This window comes from Protomyctophum bolini, assembly GCF_963924005.1.
Source record: "Protomyctophum bolini genome assembly, chromosome: 20".
NCBI classification, from domain to species: domain Eukaryota; kingdom Metazoa; phylum Chordata; class Actinopteri; order Myctophiformes; family Myctophidae; genus Protomyctophum; species Protomyctophum bolini.
The window spans coordinates 1,443,727-1,466,226 of record NC_137881.1 but is presented as its reverse complement, the minus strand read 5'-3'; the positions used below and the strand labels follow the sequence as shown (position 1 = coordinate 1,466,226).

The 22,500-nt window shown below is 44.5% G+C and overlaps 2 protein-coding genes and 1 long non-coding RNA gene across 3 annotated transcripts in view; 2 read left to right on the top strand and 1 right to left on the bottom strand.

Moving 5' to 3' along the window:
- Window positions 1-8,934, top strand: part of LOC308335490 — a 9,591-nt gene extending 657 nt beyond the window's left edge. The window contains exons 2-3 of the long non-coding RNA XR_013966020.1: window positions 8,337-8,429; window positions 8,880-8,934. This is a non-coding gene — a long non-coding RNA (uncharacterized lncRNA). The remainder of the gene's footprint in view (window positions 1-8,336; window positions 8,430-8,879) is intronic.
- ctsz (cathepsin Z) overlaps window positions 1-22,500 on the bottom strand; it is a 471,668-nt gene that overhangs the window by 432,949 nt on the left and 16,219 nt on the right. The gene's annotated exons all lie outside the window — the stretch shown is intronic.
- LOC308335884 (protein NLRC3-like) overlaps window positions 9,190-22,500 on the top strand; it is a gene marked incomplete at both ends in the record, with an annotated part of 14,619 nt that continues 1,308 nt past the window's right edge. The window contains 7 exons of the mRNA XM_080793103.1: window positions 9,190-9,379; window positions 11,789-11,833; window positions 12,116-12,244; window positions 13,022-14,759; window positions 14,851-15,021; window positions 15,218-15,391; window positions 16,375-16,430. Of these exons, the coding sequence (XP_080649229.1) occupies window positions 9,190-9,379; window positions 11,789-11,833; window positions 12,116-12,244; window positions 13,022-14,759; window positions 14,851-15,021; window positions 15,218-15,391; window positions 16,375-16,430 (2,503 nt within the window). The remainder of the gene's footprint in view (window positions 9,380-11,788; window positions 11,834-12,115; window positions 12,245-13,021; window positions 14,760-14,850; window positions 15,022-15,217; window positions 15,392-16,374; window positions 16,431-22,500) is intronic.

The following is a 22,500-nucleotide window of genomic DNA, read 5'->3' as shown; positions in this document are numbered from 1 at the left end:
CTAGCATGGGAGCTAACGTTAGTTTCACTATGTACTTTCCATCCGTTCCCCAACCCCTCACACTCGCTGCTGCGTTTACACGGGCAGACACAAAGACGAATGGGAATATCATTTGGAGCTTTAACAATGAATGATAGACTGTATCGTTGCGTCTGCCCGTGTTTAATGGTCAGGGTTTCACTGTCAAAACGATGCACTTCCCAAAACTCAGAGACATGCCACCACCTATAAATTCAAACCCACATCTGGAATATTGCTATCTCATTCCACTTTAATTTATTTTATTCCATAGTCTTAGTTTTTCTCTAATAAAGTTGGTTTTATTTGTTTTCTCCTTGAAAAAGTGTCTTTAAGTACTCAGAGAAGCTTTATATAAATAATATTATCACTATTATTATTACTACTTGTTTTTATTGCCTACGCTTATGTAGAAAAAAAAGCTCACTGCTCAGGTCAAATATGCCTATTGATATGCGATTAAAATGTGATTAATTGAGATTAATTAATCCAAAGCCTCCAATTATTTTGATGTTTTTTAATGGACCCATAAGTGTTTATTATTTAAGTTAGGTTTTGCCATAATCATGTCTTTTGCCATAATCAGGTAGCTTTACAACAAAGATGTATTCGGCTATTCGGTATTCGGCCAACTGTTTCCTATATTCGGTATTCGGTTTCGGCCAAGAATTTCCCTAGAAAAAACGTTTCAGCACCACGGAGAGTGTTCTCCGCACTGACGCGGTGCGGGCCGTGAGGCAGACAGATAATAAATACTATTATAGGCTAGAGTAAGAAAAAGGGCCGTTTACTCACCTATTTGAATGGCATACGACGAGCCTTGTCTAAAATGTCCAACTCCCGGGCTCTGGTGTTTTCAATGGACAGGATTGCAAGCCCACTCGGTCTCGCCTGACCCATGGCGCTCCGCAGGTAGGTCTTAATACGTTTTAGCTTGGAGAAGGATCTCTCGGCTGTCGCCGCAGTCACAGGTAACGCCAGGAATAACAGCATGGCAGTACACAGTACACAGTACACACCTCAGTGAACGAGGGAGTCACGGACTGATGATCCACAAACAGCCTTTTTGCGAGCTGGAACACTGAGGACTCCTGAGCGATCTCTTGTTTAAAACAGACCCTGAATGACAGGAGTTGAGTGGCAAAGTCATTTGCTACGTAGGTCCCTGTTGTAGTGGTCAGATAGACGTTTTGCATTCTCATATTGTCAGGGATGTCGTCACGCCTACCTAGTTGTGACGTCATTCCCTCCTTTTATAAGGCATCTTGCCAGCACCAATCTCTGTCCGATTATTAATTGTCAACCTTTTCTGTATGAGATTCTAATTCTAAACCTGCATTTTAAGCATTCTTAACTTGCTCCCAAAACCGAAGAACATCGCCAAGACCACTGCGGATAATATTATTATTATTATTATTCGATCTGGTCAGCTCTTGCTCTTGCGACCAAGACCTTCCCCATCCTTACAGAATAATCAGACCAAGATTTGGTCACAGCGGAAAAGATGTCTCTGAAAAAAATCTACCGTGTAATCCCCGCTCTCAAGCTCCATTCCCATTCCATTCCATTTCCATTGCCATTCCATTCCATTCCACTCCACTCTACTTCAGATTCGCCCAGTGGATTTTCCCAAACCGGTGGCACTTCGCCTCCGGGAAGGGCCAAAGATGACTTGATGACTTGCCCCACCCTCCCCTGGGCGAGGTTAAAACTGAACCGCTCGCTGAAGGATACCGTGCCCCCTGGTAGGCTGTTGCGATGTGCGAAGACCGACTAAGGACTAAGGACCCAACTTTCATTGGGTACCCCTCGGTTACCCTCGGCCTTCCGGATCTTTCCAGCCATCCTGGGCAATTCCAGCCTTCCGGCTTGGACTACAGACCTCTGGACTACAGACCTCTGGACTACAGACCCTCTCCTTACTCGATGAGCACGTCGAGGCGCACGAGCACTTTGTTTACGCGCGGACGCGTTCCTCGAGGGGGGGTACTGTCAGGGATGTCGTCACGCCTACCTAGTTGTGACGTCATTCCCTCCTTTTATAAGGCATCTTGCCAGCACCAATCTCCGTCCGATTATTAATTGTCAACCTTTTCTGTATGAGATTCTAATTCTAAACCTGCAATTTAAGCATTCTTAACTTGCTCCCAAAACCGAAGAACATCGCCAAGACCACTGCGGATAATATTATTATTATTATTCGATCTGGTCAGCACTTTCTGCTCTTGCGACCAAGACCTTCCCCATCCTTACACATATAGATCGTCTCCTGCATGCTGGAGGGTCATGGGGTGCAGAGCCTCAAACATGAGAGAGGTCTCGCGCATGCTACGGAATCTGTGGGACATCTGGTTGATTATTATGTCCAGATTGGCATTGAAAACATTTACCCTGAAATAGCTTTCTGCATCGGATAGTCGCTCATCTTCACACGGCTCGTCAAAATGACGTTTCTTTCTTCTTACTCTTGTAGGGTCTAATTCGAAGGTAGTGTAACGCTCCCAGGAACCGGAGGCAGAGACGTAGTCACCGATGATAAAGATCTCTCTTTATTACTTTATCACGTAACACAGCATTTATGCTCCTCCTCATAGGTAGACGTGCGCTCTCCACCAAACTACCCCCACAGAGGACCCCCGTCACTCACTACCCAGTCCCACCCCCAAGACAGTCCTATTGGCTGCAGCCATAGCTGGCCGCTACAGTATTATGAGCTCCCCATTTGTCTGCAAGCGTCTGTGCCAGTGGCGGAAACTCCGTGGGTTCAGAGGCGCGATTGAACCCCCTGGCATTTTGGCAAAGGCGCGACTGAACCCACTGCATTTTGGCAAAATATATCTATATGCACTGCAGTAAATTATGCACCCACTGACTGTCCACTGAAATTTCCCCTCCCCAGTGGTCATGTCATGTTGTCATGCACGTAGTCACATACCTTTACGAGGGGTTACAAGATATAGGTGTTGGGCCGCCGCGCATGCCACATTCAAATGCTAATAAGGTGGCTTTTGTTCGAAAAAACAAAACTCGTTTTTTTTCCACCGCTGGGGGGCGGGGGGGGGGGGGGGGGCGTGGCTGCTTGAACCCCCTGCCGTTATAAGAACTTTCCGCCTCTGGTCTGTGCGGTTGTCTTTGCCTCATCAAAAGCATCCCTGCACTCAGACAAGACTTTTATCGCATTCTCCAGCAAGTTGGAGGCTTTCTGCATGTCCATGTCTGTGGTTTGGAGTAATTCAGAGACGGCATTAACACTCTCCAATATTTCCGTCTGGAGCACCACTAGACAATCAATCCCGCTGCTTCATTACGCTCAGCCTTGTCACTAATTAATTAGTTAAACGGGGAAACTATAACTAATTCGTTCCCCTGTTACTTTTATAACAAATGCGTCTAATTTATGTAGCTTTGCGTTCTTCTCGTCCCGTTCTTTTTTTTGTCGGTTCTTTTTTGACGGCCACATTTATGTTTGTAAGGCTTAGGTGGCATGGTTGCGGAATATGGATCATAATCATTCACTCACTGTCATGAACGGACTTAACCATGACAAGAATGGTAGACGACACACAGGAGTAAATGCAGTATTTATTTTAAATTAGTCAAATAATTGTAAATCATACTTAACAGTTGAAAGTGGGGTGTGAGTCATCAGTGGGATCAGTAGTGTATTGCATGTGTGGATGTGTGAAAGTGTGGTGTATGTGTAAGTGCAGCAACTTAGATCAAAACAACCTTAAAGGAGCAAAAACCAGACATTGTTCCCTAGGCAGGAGAGAGACAAAATGGCCATGACCAGCCTGCTTAAATAGGGTGAGCCCAAGTGGAGTCAGGTGTGCCTCCTCATCTGGGCACACCCCTGCAGGCTGGTCCCCTCCTCCTGCACATGAACAGAGAAACAACATTAACAGCAGACACAAACAGGATGGGTCATCACATCCCCCCCCCATAAGAGCGGAGACCAAACAGGTACTCCGTAACTTTTAACTTTACAGTTATCCATCAATCATAGATACCTGACCCATCCTTCCAATCACCACCTCTGTAAACATGATACCTGCAGAAGCATTTGTAAGAGGGGTGAGTGACAGTAAATTGACATACAGGAACCAACCAGTATTATACAGTTCAACTGTAAATAGATCCGAGCACTAACCTAGAATGCACGATAGGGCGTCAGCCATTACATTTTCATGGCCTTTTATACGCCGGATGTCCAAAGGGTATGGGTGATAGGCACGATAAAAACGCTGTTTAATTGGCTTTGCATCTCCAATTTCAATATCGTGCCCCATCAAAGGTGTCCGTAATCGTGTGTCTGAAAATAGCACAGGATAGCTATTAATCATAGAGCCCAACTCATTCCTTTTTGTCTCATCCAATTGTCCAAGTACTTTGGGTAAAGCTTCAGAGTTGTTCAGGTGTACTTGTAACCCAGCCTCATCGGCCGGCCAATCTCCCCCTCCCTGAACCTCCCCCACTGAAGAACACCCAACCGTGCCGACGCACAATGAAGGCTCAACGCAAGGGACGTCACTGGAGTTTTGAGACGCCGACACCCGAGCACAGTATGGTTTCAACAGATTTACATGACACAACCTAGAATTTCCTCTATGCCTCACAATCAAATAGTCCCGCTCAGAGACTTGCTTTTTCACTGCCAGTGGACCCATAACGCGCCTCTGAAAAGGAGAACCCACCATCGGCAAAACCTCAGTTTCCCCCGGTTGGGTACTTGTGTAAGACCGTAATGGGACCTGGGTAACCACATTTGGAGATTTAGCGCCAGCCCACACTTCATCCCCAGCCAAATCATTTCCAAGGATTATATCCACCCCTTCCACTGGTAACTCAGGGCGCACTCCCACCACCACCTCCCCACTGACCAACCCACAGACAATGCTCATTCTATGTAGGGGTACTGGAATTACCTGCATACCCATACCTCGCATTAAAACGAAATCGCCTGTGTCTGAAATGGAGGAGAATGGAATTAAGTCGTGACGGACAAAAGTATGTAATGCACCCGTATCTCTCAAGATGTTAACTTTAACTGCCCTTCCACCAGGCAGTGATACAAAACCCTCTGAAAGGAATGCTGTGTACTCAGCCTTAGGGTCACCCCCAGTGGAACATATGATATCAGAAACACCTTCCATGTTAACCATTAGCTGCGGTGAATGAACTGCCGGTGCAGCCAACGCGGACGGTTTGATTGTTGCACCACTTAACATCTTCTCTTTAGCTTTAAGAGCCAAACAATTTGCTTTCCAATGTCCACTTTTATGGCAAAAATGACAAACATTAGGATCGTCCTGTTTTCCGGAACCATGTTCAGACTTGGAAGGACTTGAATCCCCCTGCCCCCAAAACCACTTTCCTGTACGAACTGAACCACCAGACTGAGGCATACAGTCACCAACTACACTTTTGTGTGTTAAACAGTATTCGTCAGCCAAAACGGCAGCTTCCTGGGGGGTTTTCACTTTCCTCTTGGTTATATACGTAGCAATATTAACTGGCACACAGTTTTTGAATTGTTCCAGAGTAATCAACTCACGAAGCCCATTCAAGGTTTTAACCTCTGATGCTACGCACCATCTGTTAAACTGGACTAACATTTCTCTCCCAAATTCCACATATGTTTGATTTTCCTCTTTCCTCCAATCCCTAAAACGCTGTCTGTAGGCTTCGGCCACCAGCTCGTATGCCCGTAATACCGCACCTTTAACAACATTATATATTTTACTATCCAACACCGATAAAGAAGCATAGGCCTCCTGGGCCTTACCTGTGAGGACACATTGAAGGAGTAGAGTACGCTCAGCATCAGACCAACCCCTGGCTTCTGCCACACGTTCAAACAGGGAAAAGAACAAATCCGGATCTTTTTCTGAAAACTTGGGAAGTAACTTCAGGTTAGCACCAACATTAAACTGCTTTGATTCATGAATACTCCATTCCAACTTTTTCAATTCAGTTCTTTGCTTCATCCCTTCAATCTCTTTCTCATGTTCAAGTTTAATTTGAAGCAATTCCTTTTGTTGTTCTTTCTCATGTTCAAGTTTAATTTGAAGCAATTCCTTTTGTTGTTCAAAGGTTAATTGCCCTGAAGAAGAAGTTTTATCAGACCTCAATTCACCTGGGTCCTCATCCTCCGATGGGACCGCCTCCTCTGCTAATACAGCCTTTGCCACCAAACCGTCGATCAGAACTATCTTTACCCTAACCTTTGACTGTTTGGCACAAACAACGATGTTGTAGTGTTCTGCTAGTTTTAACAGCTGCTCTTTTTTGCATCTATCCAGCAGCTCCATAGACGGAGCCTGAACAAATTCTTCCACTACAGAACCCATTTTGTTTAAAAAAATAAAATAAAAACACTGTGCCAAGGCTTTAACCAAAAGCAGCAAAAGACCCCAGAGCCCAACTCCCCTACCTAAACTGCCTAACAAAATCTGACTGACTGTCTCAACCCTAGACTTCAGTGGACCTCCCGAGTCCCCCCCTCCAACAAGGGCCGCTCAGTGGTACCACCGCATTCCAGCTTTTGTGGAACACAGTCTAACCCCAGAAACAAAAAACAGTGAGCCCCATAGGGAGACCCACTGTTAAAAAGCTATCCGGGAGTTGGGACCCCAAGGACTAAAGCACTTTACAAACTCAAAACCCTGCACAGAGAGAACACAAACAAACAAAAAGTTCCTACTGCTCTCTCCCTCCGCCCAAACAAAATACCCATTCCCATGTGTGTCCCCCAAACACTTTGTTCCACTCAAGAACAAACAAACAAACCAAGCCTAAGTTTATCAAACACTTGATAGAAAAACTCCAACAGGAGGTAACAACCAACTCTACCAACAAACTAGACTAGAGTGACGAGCCCCCATCTTGTCATGAACGGACTTTACCATGACAAGAATGGGAGACGACACACAGGAGTAAATGCCAAAAAGTATAAGTATTTATTTTAAACTAGTCAAATAATTGTAAATCATACTTAACAGGTGGAAGTGGGGTGTGAGTCATCAGTGGGATCAGTAGTGTATTGCATGTGTGCATGTGTGAAAGTGTGGTGTATGTGTAAGTGCAGCAACTTAGATCAAAACAACCTTAAAGGAGCAAAAACCAGACATTGTTCCCTAGGCAGGAGAGAGAGACAAAATGGCCATGACCAGCCTGCTTAAATAGGCTGAGCCCAATTTGAGTCAGGTGTGCCTCCTCATCTGGGCACACCCCTGCAGGCTGGTCCCCTCCTCCTGCATATGAACAGAGAAACAACATTAACAGCAGACACAAACGGGATGGGTCATCACACTCACTGATGATTTCACTCGCTGTAAGAGACAGACCTGTCTGCTGTTCGTTTTCCGCGCCAGGTAAATTGTCTCATGACGCAAAGACGCATTGATTGCTGGGTAATGTTGTTGTCCTCCAGTAACAAGTCAGATTTTGCACTGGAGGCACAACAGGAGAGACAACATTTCCCAGCAATCATCATTCTTTAATTTATTTTAGGCTACAATCGGGAAGAATAAGAGGGCCCGGGGAAACAAGAGACACAGATTGACACCACCACCAGTTTGATTTAACACTTTAATAGTTTGTCAAACACCGCCACAGCGACACGCGTGTTTGGCGCAATGCAGTCTGTCGATCCAGTCCCGCGAACGGGAACTCCATTCAGTCCCGGGCCCAATCATATTGTTACAGGGCCGGTATCGGCGAGCCGCCCCACGTCCGAAACGGTTGAGAAATTACTCAATGTTACCATGTACTGTACTGTACTGTACTTTACTGTACTTTACTTTACTTTACTGTACTGTACACCTGAAATCATCATATATACAGTTAATATGTATGTATGTATGCTGCGCAACAGTGACACTTGGTTTTGAAAACCAACCAAATGCAATTCCCGTGCTCAGGCACAGGTAGCCACCCAGCCGGCCACCCAGGCACAAACAAAGCTACTTAAGGAAGTGGTTGCACCACTTAAATAAAGACCTTTCCCAACACTGCATCCAGGTTCTTAAATAAAGACCTTTCCAAACACTGCATCCAGGTTCTTAAATAAAGACCTTTCCAAACACTGCATCCAGGTTCTTAAATAAAGACCTTTCCCAACACTGCATCCAGGTTCTTAAATAAAGACCTTTCCCAACACTGCATCCAGGTTCTTAAATAAAGACCTTTCCCAACACTGCATCCAGGTTCTTTAATAAAGACCTTTCCCAACACTGCATCCAGGTTCTTAAATAAAGACCTTTCCCAACACTGCATCCAGGTTCTTAAATAAAGACCTTTCCCAACACTGCATCCAGGTTCTTCAGTGCTAGCTGCTGTCGCTCCACTCCGAGGCATCAATCAAACCCACAATGGACCAATCAGCATCAGCATCAGGTCCACAGACCACGGTACTGTTGGTTACTAATGCACTCACAGCTTTACACAGTTTATTTGTGCGTCTCTAAATGTTATGACGAATTGAACATGGTGGACCCCATTGTAAACCAGTGTAATGCTTTATGATCGTCGACCACAGTTAACAGTTTTGTATTGAGTTGTGCTTGAAATGTATACTGTAATAATCTGTTCATTAATTATTCAATCAATCATTAATTTATCCCAATTCTTATTAAATGTTTGTCTCGGTGGGATTAGTCTTTATGGCAACACAATGAATTAGATGTGATGTTCTCCCCGTGCTTTGTAATAGATTTAGACCATATATGTAGTAGAGTTGGAATGGAAATATATATTATCCTACCAATTGTTTCCACATTGACTGATATAGATATTTATTACCATCTTACGATCATCACTCTGTATTGTTATGATTGAAATAACATGACTGTATCCAACAGGATGCTGATGACGACTTGACTTCAGAAGCAATGGATGCAGAAAAATCCAGAAAAGGTGAGTGTTTTATTTCAGTGTCCGAGGTGACCGGTGAGTAGGTTGGTAGCTGGTGCTACGTTCTGTTTACCAGGGCTGTACAGTAGGGTTGTACAAGATGTTACATTACTTTGTATGTGGGGCATATGGAGATGCAGAGAGCTTTGTTTTTCATTCATAGGATTCTCTAATTTCATCCACTCTTTTTCTCTCTTGCAAACAGCACGGTTTGTGATGCAGCACAGGGCACAGTTGACCCAAAGGGTGTCTGCAGTCATGGCTGTAGTAGACAGTCTAGGAGACAGGGTCCACCCTGAGATCTACAGCGATATTAATGCCGAGAAGACAACCATGGAAAAAATGAGGACTCTGTACACATCAACAGTAGTTCCAGGAAGAACCAACGCCCGGGCAGCATTTTATGATGCCCTCATGGAACACCAACCCCACCTGCTGGCGGACCTTGGTAAGATCATTCTTTCTTTCTTTCATTCATTCATTCATTTATTCATTCATTCATTCATTCATTCATTCATTTAAGGGGTGGCAGTGGATCAGGGGTAGAGTGGCCACTTGGGAACCGTGAGGTTGCCAGTTCGATCCCTGTGGGCTCCCCCAGAGTTAGTGGCGAAGTGTCCTTGAGCAAGACTCTGAACCCCTAATTAGCTGTTCGCTAAGTCCCTCCCCAACCCGTCCTTGTCCAATAGGCACGTTAGCAGCGAGGAGACAGGTCAAGCTGTCCTTCTCCCCCATAGAGATGCATGTTAAATGATTGCATTTCTCCATATAAATATTATATTTTCAGCAGCAAGAGCTTCAAAATATTTTTTAATCTAGTCTACCAGGCCTGCAGTAGGCTATGCACTGGACACATGCCTTCTAAATCTAGTCTACCAGGCCTACAGTAGGCTATGCACTGGACACATGTCTTCTAAATCAAGTCTACCAGGCCTACAGTAGGCTATGCACTGGACACATGCCTTCTAAATCTAGTCAACCAGGCCTGCAGTAGGCTATGCACTGGACACATGCCTTCTAAATCTAGTCTACCAGGCCTACAGTAGGCTATGCACTGGACACATGTCTTCTAAATCAAGTCTACCAGGCCTACAGTAGGCTATGCACTGGACACATGCCTTCTAAATCTAGTCAACCAGGCCTACAGTAGGCTATGCACTGGACACATGTCTTCTAAATCAAGTCTACCAGGCCTACAGTAGGCTATGCACTGGACAAATGTGTATGATATTATTTTAGGAAACTAGAAATACGAGGAAAATAACAGTATCCAACAATCTACTTTAATGACCGTCTGACGGGAGTTTTCATCAGTACGGTCATTAGTCTTATTATTATTATTATTATTATTATTATCACCTGGGTTGGTCAGTCATGTAACTTTCCGGACGTTAAGCTGTGTGTGTGTTCAACAACACAGCCATGACATTAAGCTGTGTGTGTGTGTTCAACAACACAGCCATGACGTTAAGCTGTGTGTGTGTTCAACAACACAGCCATGACGTTAAGCTGTGTGTGTGTTCAACAACACAGCCATGACGTTAAGCTGTGTGTGTGTTCAACAACACAGCCATGACGTTAAGCTGTGTGTGTGTTCAACAACACAGCCATGACGTTAAGCTGTGTGTGTGTTCAACAACACAGCCATGACATTAAGCTGTGTGTGTGTTCAACAACACAGCCATGACGTTAAGCTGTGTGTGTGTTCAACAACACAGCCATGACGTTAAGCTGTGTGTGTGTGTTCAACAACACAGCCATGACGTTAAGCTGTGTGTGTGTTCAACAACACAGCCATGACATTAAGCTGTGTGTGTGTTCAACAACACAGCCATGACGTTAAGCTGTGTGTGTGTTCAACAACACAGCCATGACATTAAGCTGGGTGTGTGTTCAACAACACAGCCATGACATTAAGCTGTGTGTGTGTTCAACAACACAGCCATGACGTTAAGCTGTGTGTGTGTTCAACAACACAGCCATGACGTTAAGCTGTGTGTGTGTTCAACAACACAGCCATGACATTAAGCTGTGTGTGTGTTCAACAACACAGCCATGACGTTAAGCTGTGTGTGTGTTCAACAACACAGCCATGACATTAAGCTGTGTGTGTGTTCAACAACACAGCCATGACATTAAGCTGTGTGTGTGTTCAACAACACAGCCATGACGTTAAGCTGTGTGTGTGTTCAACAACACAGCCATGACGTTAAGCTGTGTGTGTGTTCAACAACACAGCCATGACTTTAAGCTGTGTGTGTGTTCAACAACACAGCCATGACGTTAAGCTGGGTGTGTGTTCAACAGCACAGCCATGACATTAAGCTGGGTGTGTGTTCAACAACACAGCCATGACGTTAAGCTGTGTGTGTGTTCAACAACACAGCCATGACGTTAAGCTGTGTGTGTGTTCAACAACACAGCCATGACGTTAAGCTGTGTGTGTGTTCAACAACACAGCCATGACGTTAAGCTGTGTGTGTGTTCAACAACACAGCCATGACGTTAAGCTCTGTGTGTGTGTTCAACAACACAGCCATGACGTTAAGCTGTGTGTGTGTTCAACAACACAGCCATGACGTTAAGCTGTGTATGTGTTCAACAACACAGCCATGAAAAATAACACTGACAGCTATGAAGTGACGGATAATTGGATTTGGATTGGCATTGGACAACCGCTTTTGGGTTTAGCGAAGGGCTACTTGCTCCCAATGTGCAGGTTGGTGCCTTGCATGGTTTCCTCCAGCATCGCTGTGTGAATGGATGAATGTAATGCACAATCATAAAGGCGCTATATAAATACAGCAGTTACCATTTACCATGTCCACTCACACTTCATCCTCCTCTCCTTATGCAGGAGCTGAACTTCCATCACAAGACTCGACTAACAAGGCTAACGAGGGTGAGTCATGAAACAATCTGGACGGAGCCTTTTGTAAATTAGTAACAGTAACAGATTATTTCTGTATTTACTCCAGCAGTAAATTAGTTAAGGTGTCATCATATTATTATTGGCAGGCAACAAATTGTTTTTAAATATGTTATGCATTTAAAATGTGCAATACTCATGTAATATTATAATCACGCTATCTATATCTCTCTCTCTCTCTCTCTCTCTCTCTCTCTCTCTCTCTCTCTCTCTCTCTCTGAGTGTAACACTAATATGTTTCTTTCTATTGTGCAGCTTCTCCAGTGCCCCCTGCTGGAGCCATTAATGAAGCACATGGTGGAAGTGCAGTGGTTGCTCCTGTTTTATCTGGATGTAACATCAGTGGTTCAGTCATCATCACTGTCACCACTGCTACACAGCCAGGTACACTGTAAAATATACTACTGTATTACTACAAAGCCAGGTACACTGTAAAATATACTACTGTACTACTACACAGCAAGGTACACTGTAAAATATACTACTGTACTACTACACAGCCAGGTACACTGTAAAATATACTACTGTATTACTACACAGCAAGGTACACTGTAAAATATACTACTGTACTACTACACAGCAAGGTACACTGTAAAATATACTACTGTACTACTACACAGCAAGGTACACTGTAAAATATACTACTGTAATACTACACAGCAAGGTACACTGTAAAATATACTACTGTACTACTGTTACTGCACTACTACTACTACACAGCAAGGTACACTGTAAAAACACTACTGTACTACTACTACACAGCAAGGTACACTGTAAAAACACTACTGTACTACTACTACTACACAGCGAGGTACACTGTAGAGTTCTAGTGGCAATTATATAAATGCCATTCTACTTGGATAATGACAATAGAGTAATTGCATGAATGTTGTTACTTAGATAATAACAATAGAACATCAATACATCTAACGTATAATGACAATAGACAACATAACGTTTCACTTCATTATCCTCCTCTCCTTATTCAGGACATGAACTTCCATCACAAGACTCGGCTAGCAAGAGTGAGTAAAGAAACTTAGATCAGGTTCTCTACCTTTGTATCTCCAAGTACAGCAATACACCTTCCCCACCTTCATCTATAATGATGTCATTCTATAACACATACTTAATGATGTCATCTTGTCTTTTGTCATTTAGTTCTTGCTCTGTGTATACAAGAGCTCAAGTCTAATCTGAGGGAGAAGAATCAGCGTTTGAATCACTGGATCTCAAAAGATGGACCAGACCCAGTTCTGAGTGACATGTTCACAGAGGTCTACAACATATTGGGAGGCAGTGGACAGGTCAATAAAGAACATGAGATCAGGCAGATTGAATTGGCATACAACCAAACAGCTGAACCGGAAACACCAATCAACATGGACGACATAGTGGAACCTTCACCTGGACAAAGTGAACCCATCAAAACAGTGATGATGAAGGGAGCGGCCGGCATTGGTAAATCAGTACAAGTTCAGAAGTTCACTCAGAACTGGGCAGAAGGCAAAGCCAACCAGCATGTCGACTTTGTGTTTCCATTCACTTTCCGAGAGTTGAATTTGGAGATGAAGGAGAACAACAAGTACAGCATGGAGGGATTTCTTCATCACTTCTTTAGTGAAACCAAGGAGATAAAGATCTGCACCTTCCAACAGTGCAACATTCTGTTCATCTTGGATGGCCTGGATGAATCGAATCCAGCTCTAGATTTCCTGAACACTGTGAAGTGGACTGATCCGATGAAGCCAACAACAGTGCACGTTCTCTTGACAAACCTCATCAAGGGGAACTTGCTTCTAAAAGCCAAATTCTGGATAACCTCACGACCTGCAGCCGCCGGCCAGATCCCTTCTGTTGACAGGGTGACAGAGGTGAGAGGGTTCAAAGACCCTCAGAAGAAGGAGTACTTCTTCAAGAGGTTCCCTGATGAGCAGCTGGCCAATCAAATATACTCTCACATCGAGACATCCCGAAGCGTCCACATCATGTGTCACCTCCCGGCCTTCTGTTGGATCACTTCTAACGTTATGGAAGAAATTGTGAGGGAGAAAGGAGTGCTGCCAAAGACCCCGAGCTCCATGTACTTCTACTTCATTGAGATGCAGTCCAGACACACGAATGCCAAGTATCCTGACAGGAAACAGTATGATGTCATTCTCTCTCTGGGGAACCTGGCTTTTCAAGGGCTGATGAAAGGCATCCTGATCTTCGAGGAAGAACACCTGAAAGCGTCTGGCATTGATATCAGCGATGCAGCAGTGTACTCAGGACTGTTTGGAGAGGTTCGCGGAACGCACAGGGACAAGATGTTCTCCTTTGTCCATCTGAGTGTTCAGGAGTTTCTGGCCGCCATCCACGTCTTCATCACTTTCATCAACACTGGTGACAACCTACTGTCAACATCCAAGAGGTTATTTGGAAAGGTTCTCAAATCCAAGATTCATCACCTCTACCAAAGTGCTGTAGACGAGGCCTTAAAGAGTCCAAATGGACACCTGGACTTGTTCCTGCGTTTCCTGATGGGCCTCTCTTTGGACACCAATCAGAAGTTCGTACAAAAGCTCATAAAAAAAGGGAAAAGCTTCCAGACCAATCATAAAACCATCAAATACATCAAGGAGAAGATCAAAAAGAATCCATCTCCAGAAAGAAGCATCAATCTGTTCCACTGTCTGAATGAGCTGAATGATCATTCTCTGGAGGAGGACATCCAACGGTACCTGACGTCAGGACGTCTCTCCACAGACAAGCTCTCTCCTGCTCAGTGGACAGCTATGGTCTTCGTTTTGCTGTCTTCAGGAAAGGAGCTGGACGTGTTTGACCTGAAGAAATACTCTGCTTCAGAGGAGGCTCTTCTGGGGTTGCTGCCCGTGCTCAAAGCCTCCAAGAAAGCTCTGTAGGTTCACTGATAACTGGATACATTTCAAATATTATTTGATCTTTATTTAACATAAAATCTAATACATGCATCACTATTGTTTCTTCAGGCTGAGTGGCTGCAACCTGTCGGAGAGATGCTGTCAGGAGTTATCGTCAGCTCTCAGCTCCAGCTCTAGCCTGAGAGAACTTGACTTGAGCAATAATGACCTTCTGGACTCTGGAGTCAGCCTTATGGCGGAGGGACTGGGGAGCCCACACTGCATGTTGGAGACTCTCAAGTCAGTATGCCTGAAACTGGGTTCAACTGTGTTAAAATCAAACAAAAGTTTTTAAAATCAATGGGACAAAATATAACCTTGTGAAACTGTGTGTGTGTGTGTGTGTGTGTGTGTGTGTGTGTGTGTGTGTGTGTGTGTGTGTGTGTGTGTGTGTGTGTGTGTGTGTGTGTGTGTGTGTGTGTGTGTGTGTGTGTAGTTTGTCAGGATGTCTGGTCACAGAGAAAGGCTGTTCTTCTCTGACCTCAGCTCTGCGCTCCAACCCTTCCCATTTGAGAGAGTTGAACTTGACCTTCAATCATCCAGGAGAATCAGGCGAAGCGATGCTCTCTGCTGCTGTGGAGGATCCAAGCTACAGACTGGACACTCTGAGGTGTGAGAGAGACTGTGTGGGTGTGCATGCAGTGTCTACTCAGACCACGTGTAAACACCAGACATCAGATAGAAATAAGTTAGTCAGTTCAACTCTGGCAGCAGGAGGCTGTGAGAGAGACAGTTAGTCAGTTCAACTCTGACAGCAGGAGGCTGTGAGAGAGACAGTTAGTCAGTTCAACTCTGACAGCAGGAGGCTGTGAGAGAGACAGTTAATCAGTTCAACTCTGACAGCAGGAGGCTGTGAGAGAGACAGTTAGTCAGTTCAACTCTGACAGCAGGAGGCTGCATGTGAGAGAGACAGTTAGTCAGTTCAACTCTGGTAGCAGGAGGCTGTGAGAGAGACAGTTAGTCAGTTCAACTCTGACAGCAGGAGGCTGTGAGAGAGACAGTTAGTCAGTTCAACTCTGACAGCAGGAGGCTGTGAGAGAGACAGTCAGTTCAACTCTGACAGCAGGAGGCTGTGAGAGAGACAGTTAGTCAGTTCAACTCTGGTAGCAGGAGGCTGTGAGAGAGACAGTTAGTCAGTTCAACTCTGGTAGCAGGAGGCTGTGAGAGAGACAGTTAGTCAGTTCAACTCTGGTAGCAGGAGGCTGTGAGAGAGACAGTTGAGTTAGTTGTACACTGTACACTACAGTACAGTATAGTATGTGGACCATGGTGACATTGATCAATTCTTGATAAAAAGCTTCTAATATATTATTTAGGCCCCAAAATCTATAAATCTCATACGATTAAGGCAACCGGACGGTTCCACACGTTGCACAAGGTGCCCTTTTTTCACTTGAGCACCTGCCCCTCTAAATGTCTGTGTACGCCACTGACAAAGACCAACACAACATTTTGATCAGAACAATGTTCTCAATCATACTGTGATGCTGTTCTGTATTGTTTATTCTTTAATGGTGTAAAGTCATTATCAATCATTGTTTATATTATCATAGAGAATATTCAGGTGTGACTTTGTCTCTCCTCCAACTTCAGTGTGGACCACGGTGGAGTTTGCAGGCTGATACCAGGAGTGAAGAAGAGCACGATAAGTATGTTTCTATTCTGTTTTATTTATTCAATCATCCATCTATGTCTACATAGAATGCTATCTAAATTTAGGTTGAGCCTTTGCATATGCCTGTAAGGTCATCCATGCTATAGGGCACAGCCATTACGACACCATCAAGGCCCGCCAAAAAAACCCCCATTTCATTCGACTAAATCAGCTGTAAGTTTAGTCGACTAAAATCTTATGATATGTAGTCGACTAAAACTAGACTAAAACCTTTCAGGTCAAATCAGGTCATTGGTTCTCAAAGTGGGGTCTGGGGACCCTCCAGGGGTCCTTGGGGGGTTCCAGGGGGTCCCCAGCTAAATGTGTTAATACAGCATCACAATAACTTTAACCTCTTTATCCATGGATATTTATGAACATTTTGAAAAAGCTTGATAGTGTTTTGCAAAATATGTTTTAATCTTCTCTTCACGATGGGGGTCTGTGGCCAAATATAATATAAATGTGGGGGTCCTTTGTATGAAACAGTTTGAGAACCACTGACTTGATTGAAGATGATAATGGACACACATGGATTCTCATTTTTACAGTTTTAACGGACCCCTCACCAACCTTAATTTTGGGCGGGAACCCCTTTTGGTGTTTTAAGCATTGTTATACTTTAGCTGTTGAAAAATAGCAGATCTACAGGCTTGTAGGTCTGCTATTTTTGAACAATCGTGAAAATGCGGCACAAATCTTTGAATATATATTCTTTCAGAGCGAACGTTTTTAACTCAAATCTTTGCTTCTGAGGGGTCCCTAGAACAACATATTTTCAAATGGGGGTCCGCGGCCAATTACATATAATATTTGTGGTCCTTGACATGAAATATTGAGCACCACTGAATTTCAGAAAACTTTCAGGATTTAGAAGACATTTTTTGTCGACGTCAGGGCTACGGACCCCTCACCGACCTTAATCCGGTGGTTTTAACGGACCCCTCACGACCTTAATCTGGTGGTTTTAACGGACCCCTCACGACCTTAATCTGGTGGTTTTAACGGACCCCTCACCAACCTTAATCCGGTGGTTTTAACGGACCCCTCACCAACCTTAATCTGGTCGTTCTAACGGACCCCTCACCAACCTTAATCCGGTCGTTTTAACGGACCCCTCACCAACCTTAATCCAGTCGTTTTAACGGACCTCTCACCAACCTTAATCCGGTGGTTTTAACCCATTCTGACCTGAGATCAGATTCTATAAATGTCTTCTACATCCTGACAGTTTTCTGAAAAAGTTGTGTTTCTATGTCAGTGGTTCTTCGATTTTTCAAAAATAGCAGATCTACAAGCTCATAGCCGAGCTTGTAGATCTGCTATTTTTCAATAGCTAAAGCATAACATAATGGTAACACCAAAAGGGGTGCCCGCCCAAAATGGGTTAATGGACCCCTCACCAACCTTAATCCGGTGGTTTTAACGGACCCCTCACCAACCGTAATCCATTTTGGCCGGGAACCCCTTTTGGTGTTTTAAGCATTGTTATACTTTACCTTTTGAAAAATAGCAGATCCACAAGCTCATAGCGCGAGTGCCGCGCTATGAGCTTGTAGGTCTGCTATTTTTGAAAAGGCGAACGTTTTTAACTCAAATCTTTGCTTCTGAGGGGTCCCTAGAACAACATATTTTCAAATGGGGGTCCGCGGCCAATTACATAATAATGTTTGGGGTCCTTGACATGAAATATTGAGTACCACTGATATAGAAACTGAGGAATTTCAGAAAAGTGTCAGGATTTAGAAGAACATTTTTGTCGACGTCAGGCCTAAATGGGTTAATCCAGTCGTTTTAACAGACCCCTCACCGACCTTAATCCAGTCGTTTTAACGGACCCCTCACCGACCTTAATCCAGTCGTTTTAATGGACCCCTCACCAACCTTAATCCAGTCGTTTTAATGGACCCCTCACCAACCTTAATCCAGTCGTTTTAATGGACCCCTCACCAACCTTAATCCGGTCGTTTTAACGGACCCCTCACCAACCTTAATCCAGTCGTTTTAATGGACCCCTCACCAACCTTAATCCAGTCGTTTTAATGGACCCCTCACCGACCTTAATCCAGTCGTTTTAACGGACCCCTCACCGACCTTAATCCAGTCGTTTTAATGGACCCCTCACCAACCTTAATCCAGTCGTTTTAACGGACCCCTCACCAACCTTAATCCAGTCGTTTTAATGGACCCCTCACCAACCTTAATCCAGTCGTTTTAACGGACCCCTCACCGACCTTAATCCAGTCGTTTTAATGGACCCCTCACCAACCTTAATCCAGTCGTTTTAACAGACCCCTCACCAACCTTAATCCAGTCGTTTTAATGGACCCCTCACCGACCTTAATCCAGTCGTTTTAACGGACCCCTCACCGACCTTAATCCAGTCGTTTTAATGGACCCCTCACCAACCTTAATCCAGTCGTTTTAACGGACCCCTCACCAACCTTAATCCAGTCGTTTTAATGGACCCCTCACCAACCTTAATCCAGTCGTTTTAACGGACCCCTCACCGACCTTAATCCAGTCGTTTTAATGGACCCCTCACCAACCTTAATCCAGTCGTTTTAACGGACCCCTCACCAACCTTAATCCAGTCGTTTTAATGGACCCCTCACCAACCTTAATCCAGTCGTTTTAACGGACCCCTCACCAACCTTAATCAGGTAGTTTTAACGGACCCCTCACCAACCTTAATCCAGTCGTTTTAATGGACCCCTCACCAACCTTAATCCAGTCGTTTTAACGGACCCCTCACCAACCTTAATCCAGTGGTTTTAACGGACCCCTCACCAACCTTAATCAGGTAGTTTTAACGGACCCCTCACCAACCTTAATCCGGTCGTTTTAACGGACCCCTCACCAACCTTAATCCGGTGGTTTTAACGGACCCCTCACCAAACTTAATCCAGTCGTTTTAACGGACCCCTCACCAACCTTAATCCAGTCGTTTTAACGGACCCCTCACCAACCTTAATCCTGTGGTTTTAACGGACCCCTCACCAACCTTAATCCAGTCGTTTTAACGGACCCCTCACCAACCTTAATCAGGTAGTTTTAACGGACCCCTCACCAACCTTAATCCGGTCGTTTTAACGGACCCCTCACCAACCTTAATCAGGTAGTTTTAACGGACCCCTCACCAACCTTAATCCGGTCGTTTTAACGGACCCCTCACCAACCTTAATCCGGTGGTTTTAACGGACCCCTCACCAACCTTAATCCGGTGGTTTTAACGGACCCCTCACCAACCTTAATCTGGTGGTTTTAACGGACCCCTCACCAACCTTAATCCGGTGGTTTTAACGGACCCCTCACCAACCTTTATCCGGTCGTTTTAACGGACCCCTCACCAACCTTAATCCGATCGTTTTAACGGACCCCTCACCAACCTTAATCCCATCGTTTTAACGGACCCCTCATTAACCTTAATCCGGTCGTTTTAACGGAACCCTCACCAACCTTAATCCGGTCGTTTTAACGCACCCCTCACCAACCTTAACCCATTTTGGCGGGAACCCCTTTTGGTGTTTTAAGCATTGTTATACTTTAGCTATTGAAAAATAGCAGATCTACAAGCTCGTAGCACGGCACCGAGTGCCGCGCTACGAGCTTGTAGGTCTGCTATTTTTGAAAAATCGTGTAAATGCAGCACAAATCTTTGAATATATATTCTTTCAGAGCGAACGTTTTTAACTCATATCTTTGCTTCTGAGGGGTCCCTAGAACAACATATTTTCAAATGGGGGTCCGCGGCCAATTACATTGACATGAAATATTGAGCACCACTGATATAGAAATTTAGGAATTTCAGAAAACTGTCAGGATTTAGAAGACATTTTAATAATCCGGTCGTTTTAACGGACCACTCACCAACTTTAATCCAGTCGTTTTAATGGACCCCTCACCAACCTTAATACGGTCGTTTTAACGGACCCCTCACCAACCTTAATCCGTTGGTTTTAACGGACCCCTCACCAACCTTAATCCAGTCGTTTTAACGGACCCCTCACCAACCTTAATCCGTTGGTTTTAACGGACCCCTCACCAACCTTAATCCAGTCGTTTTAACGGACCCCTCACCAACCTTAATCCAGTCGTTTTAACGGACCCCTCACCAACCTTAATCCAGTCGTTTTAACGGACCCCTCACCAACCTTAATCCAGTCGTTTTAACGGACCCTTCACCAACCTTAATCCGGTGGTTTTAACGGACCCCTCACCAACCTTAATCCGATGGTTTTAACGGACCCCTCACCAACCTTAATCCGGTGGTTTTAACGGACCCCTCACCAACCTTAACCCATTTTGGCGGGAACCCCTTTTGGTGTTTTAAGCATTGTTATACTTTAGCTATTGAAAAATAGCAGATCTACAAGCTCGTAGCACGGCACCGGACCCCTCACCAACCTTAATCCGGTGGTTTTAACGGACCCCTCACCAACCTTAATCCGGTGGTTTTAACGGACCCCTCACCAACCTTTATCCGGTCGTTTTAACGGACCCCTCACCAACCTTAATCCGATCGTTTTAACGGACCCCTCACCAACCTTAATCCCATCGTTTTAACGGACCCCTCATTAACCTTAATCCGGTCGTTTTAACGGACCCCTCACCAACCTTAATCCGGTCGTTTTAACGCACCCCTCACCAACCTTAACCCATTTTGGCGGGAACCCCTTTTGGTGTTTTAAGCATTGTTATACTTTAGCTATTGAAAAATAGCAGATCTACAAGCTCGTAGCACGGCACCGAGTGCCGCGCTACGAGCTTGTAGGTCTGCTATTTTTGAAAAATCGTGTAAATGCAGCACAAATCTTTGAATATATATTCTTTCAGAGCAAACGTTTTTAACTCATATCTTTGCTTCTGAGGGGTCCCTGGAACAACATATTTTCAAATGGGGGTCCGCGGCCAATTACATATAATGTTTGGGGTCCTTGACATGAAATATTGAGCACCACTGATATAGAAATTTAGGAATTTCAGAAAACTGTCAGGATTTAGAAGACATTTTAATAATGCGGTCGTTTTAACGGACCACTCACCAACTTTAATCCAGTCGTTTTAATGGACCCCTCACCAACCTTAATACGGTCGTTTTAACGGACCCCTCACCAACCTTAATCCGTTGGTTTTAACGGACCCCTCACCAACCTTAATCCAGTCGTTTTAACGGACCCCTCACCAACCTTAATCCGTTGGTTTTAACGGACCCCTCACCAACCTTAATCCAGTCGTTTTAACGGACCCCTCACCAACCTTAATCCAGTCGTTTTAACGGACCCCTCACCAACCTTAATCCGATGGTTTTAACGGACCCCTCACCAACCTTAACCCATTTTGGCGGGAACCCCTTTTGGTGTTTTAAGCATTGTTATACTTTAGCTATTGAAAAATAGCAGATCTACAAGCTCGTAGCACGGCACCGGACCCCTCACCAACCTTAATCCGGTGGTTTTAACGGACCCCTCACCAACCTTAATCCGGTGGTTTTAACGGACCCCTCACCAACCTTTATCCGGTCGTTTTAACGGACCCCTCACCAACCTTAATCCGATCGTTTTAACGGACCCCTCACCAACCTTAATCCCATCGTTTTAACGGACCCCTCATTAACCTTAATCCGGTCGTTTTAACGGACCCCTCACCAACCTTAATCCGGTCGTTTTAACGCACCCCTCACCAACCTTAACCCATTTTGGCGGGAACCCCTTTTGGTGTTTTAAGCATTGTTATACTTTAGCTATTGAAAAATAGCAGATCTACAAGCTCGTAGCACGGCACCGAGTGCCGCGCTACGAGCTTGTAGGTCTGCTATTTTTGAAAAATCGTGTAAATGCAGCACAAATCTTTGAATATATATTCTTTCAGAGCAAACGTTTTTAACTCATATCTTTGCTTCTGAGGGGTCCCTGGAACAACATATTTTCAAATGGGGGTCCGCGGCCAATTACATATAATGTTTGGGGTCCTTGACATGAAATATTGAGCACCACTGATATAGAAATTTAGGAATTTCAGAAAACTGTCAGGATTTAGAAGACATTTTAATAATGCGGTCGTTT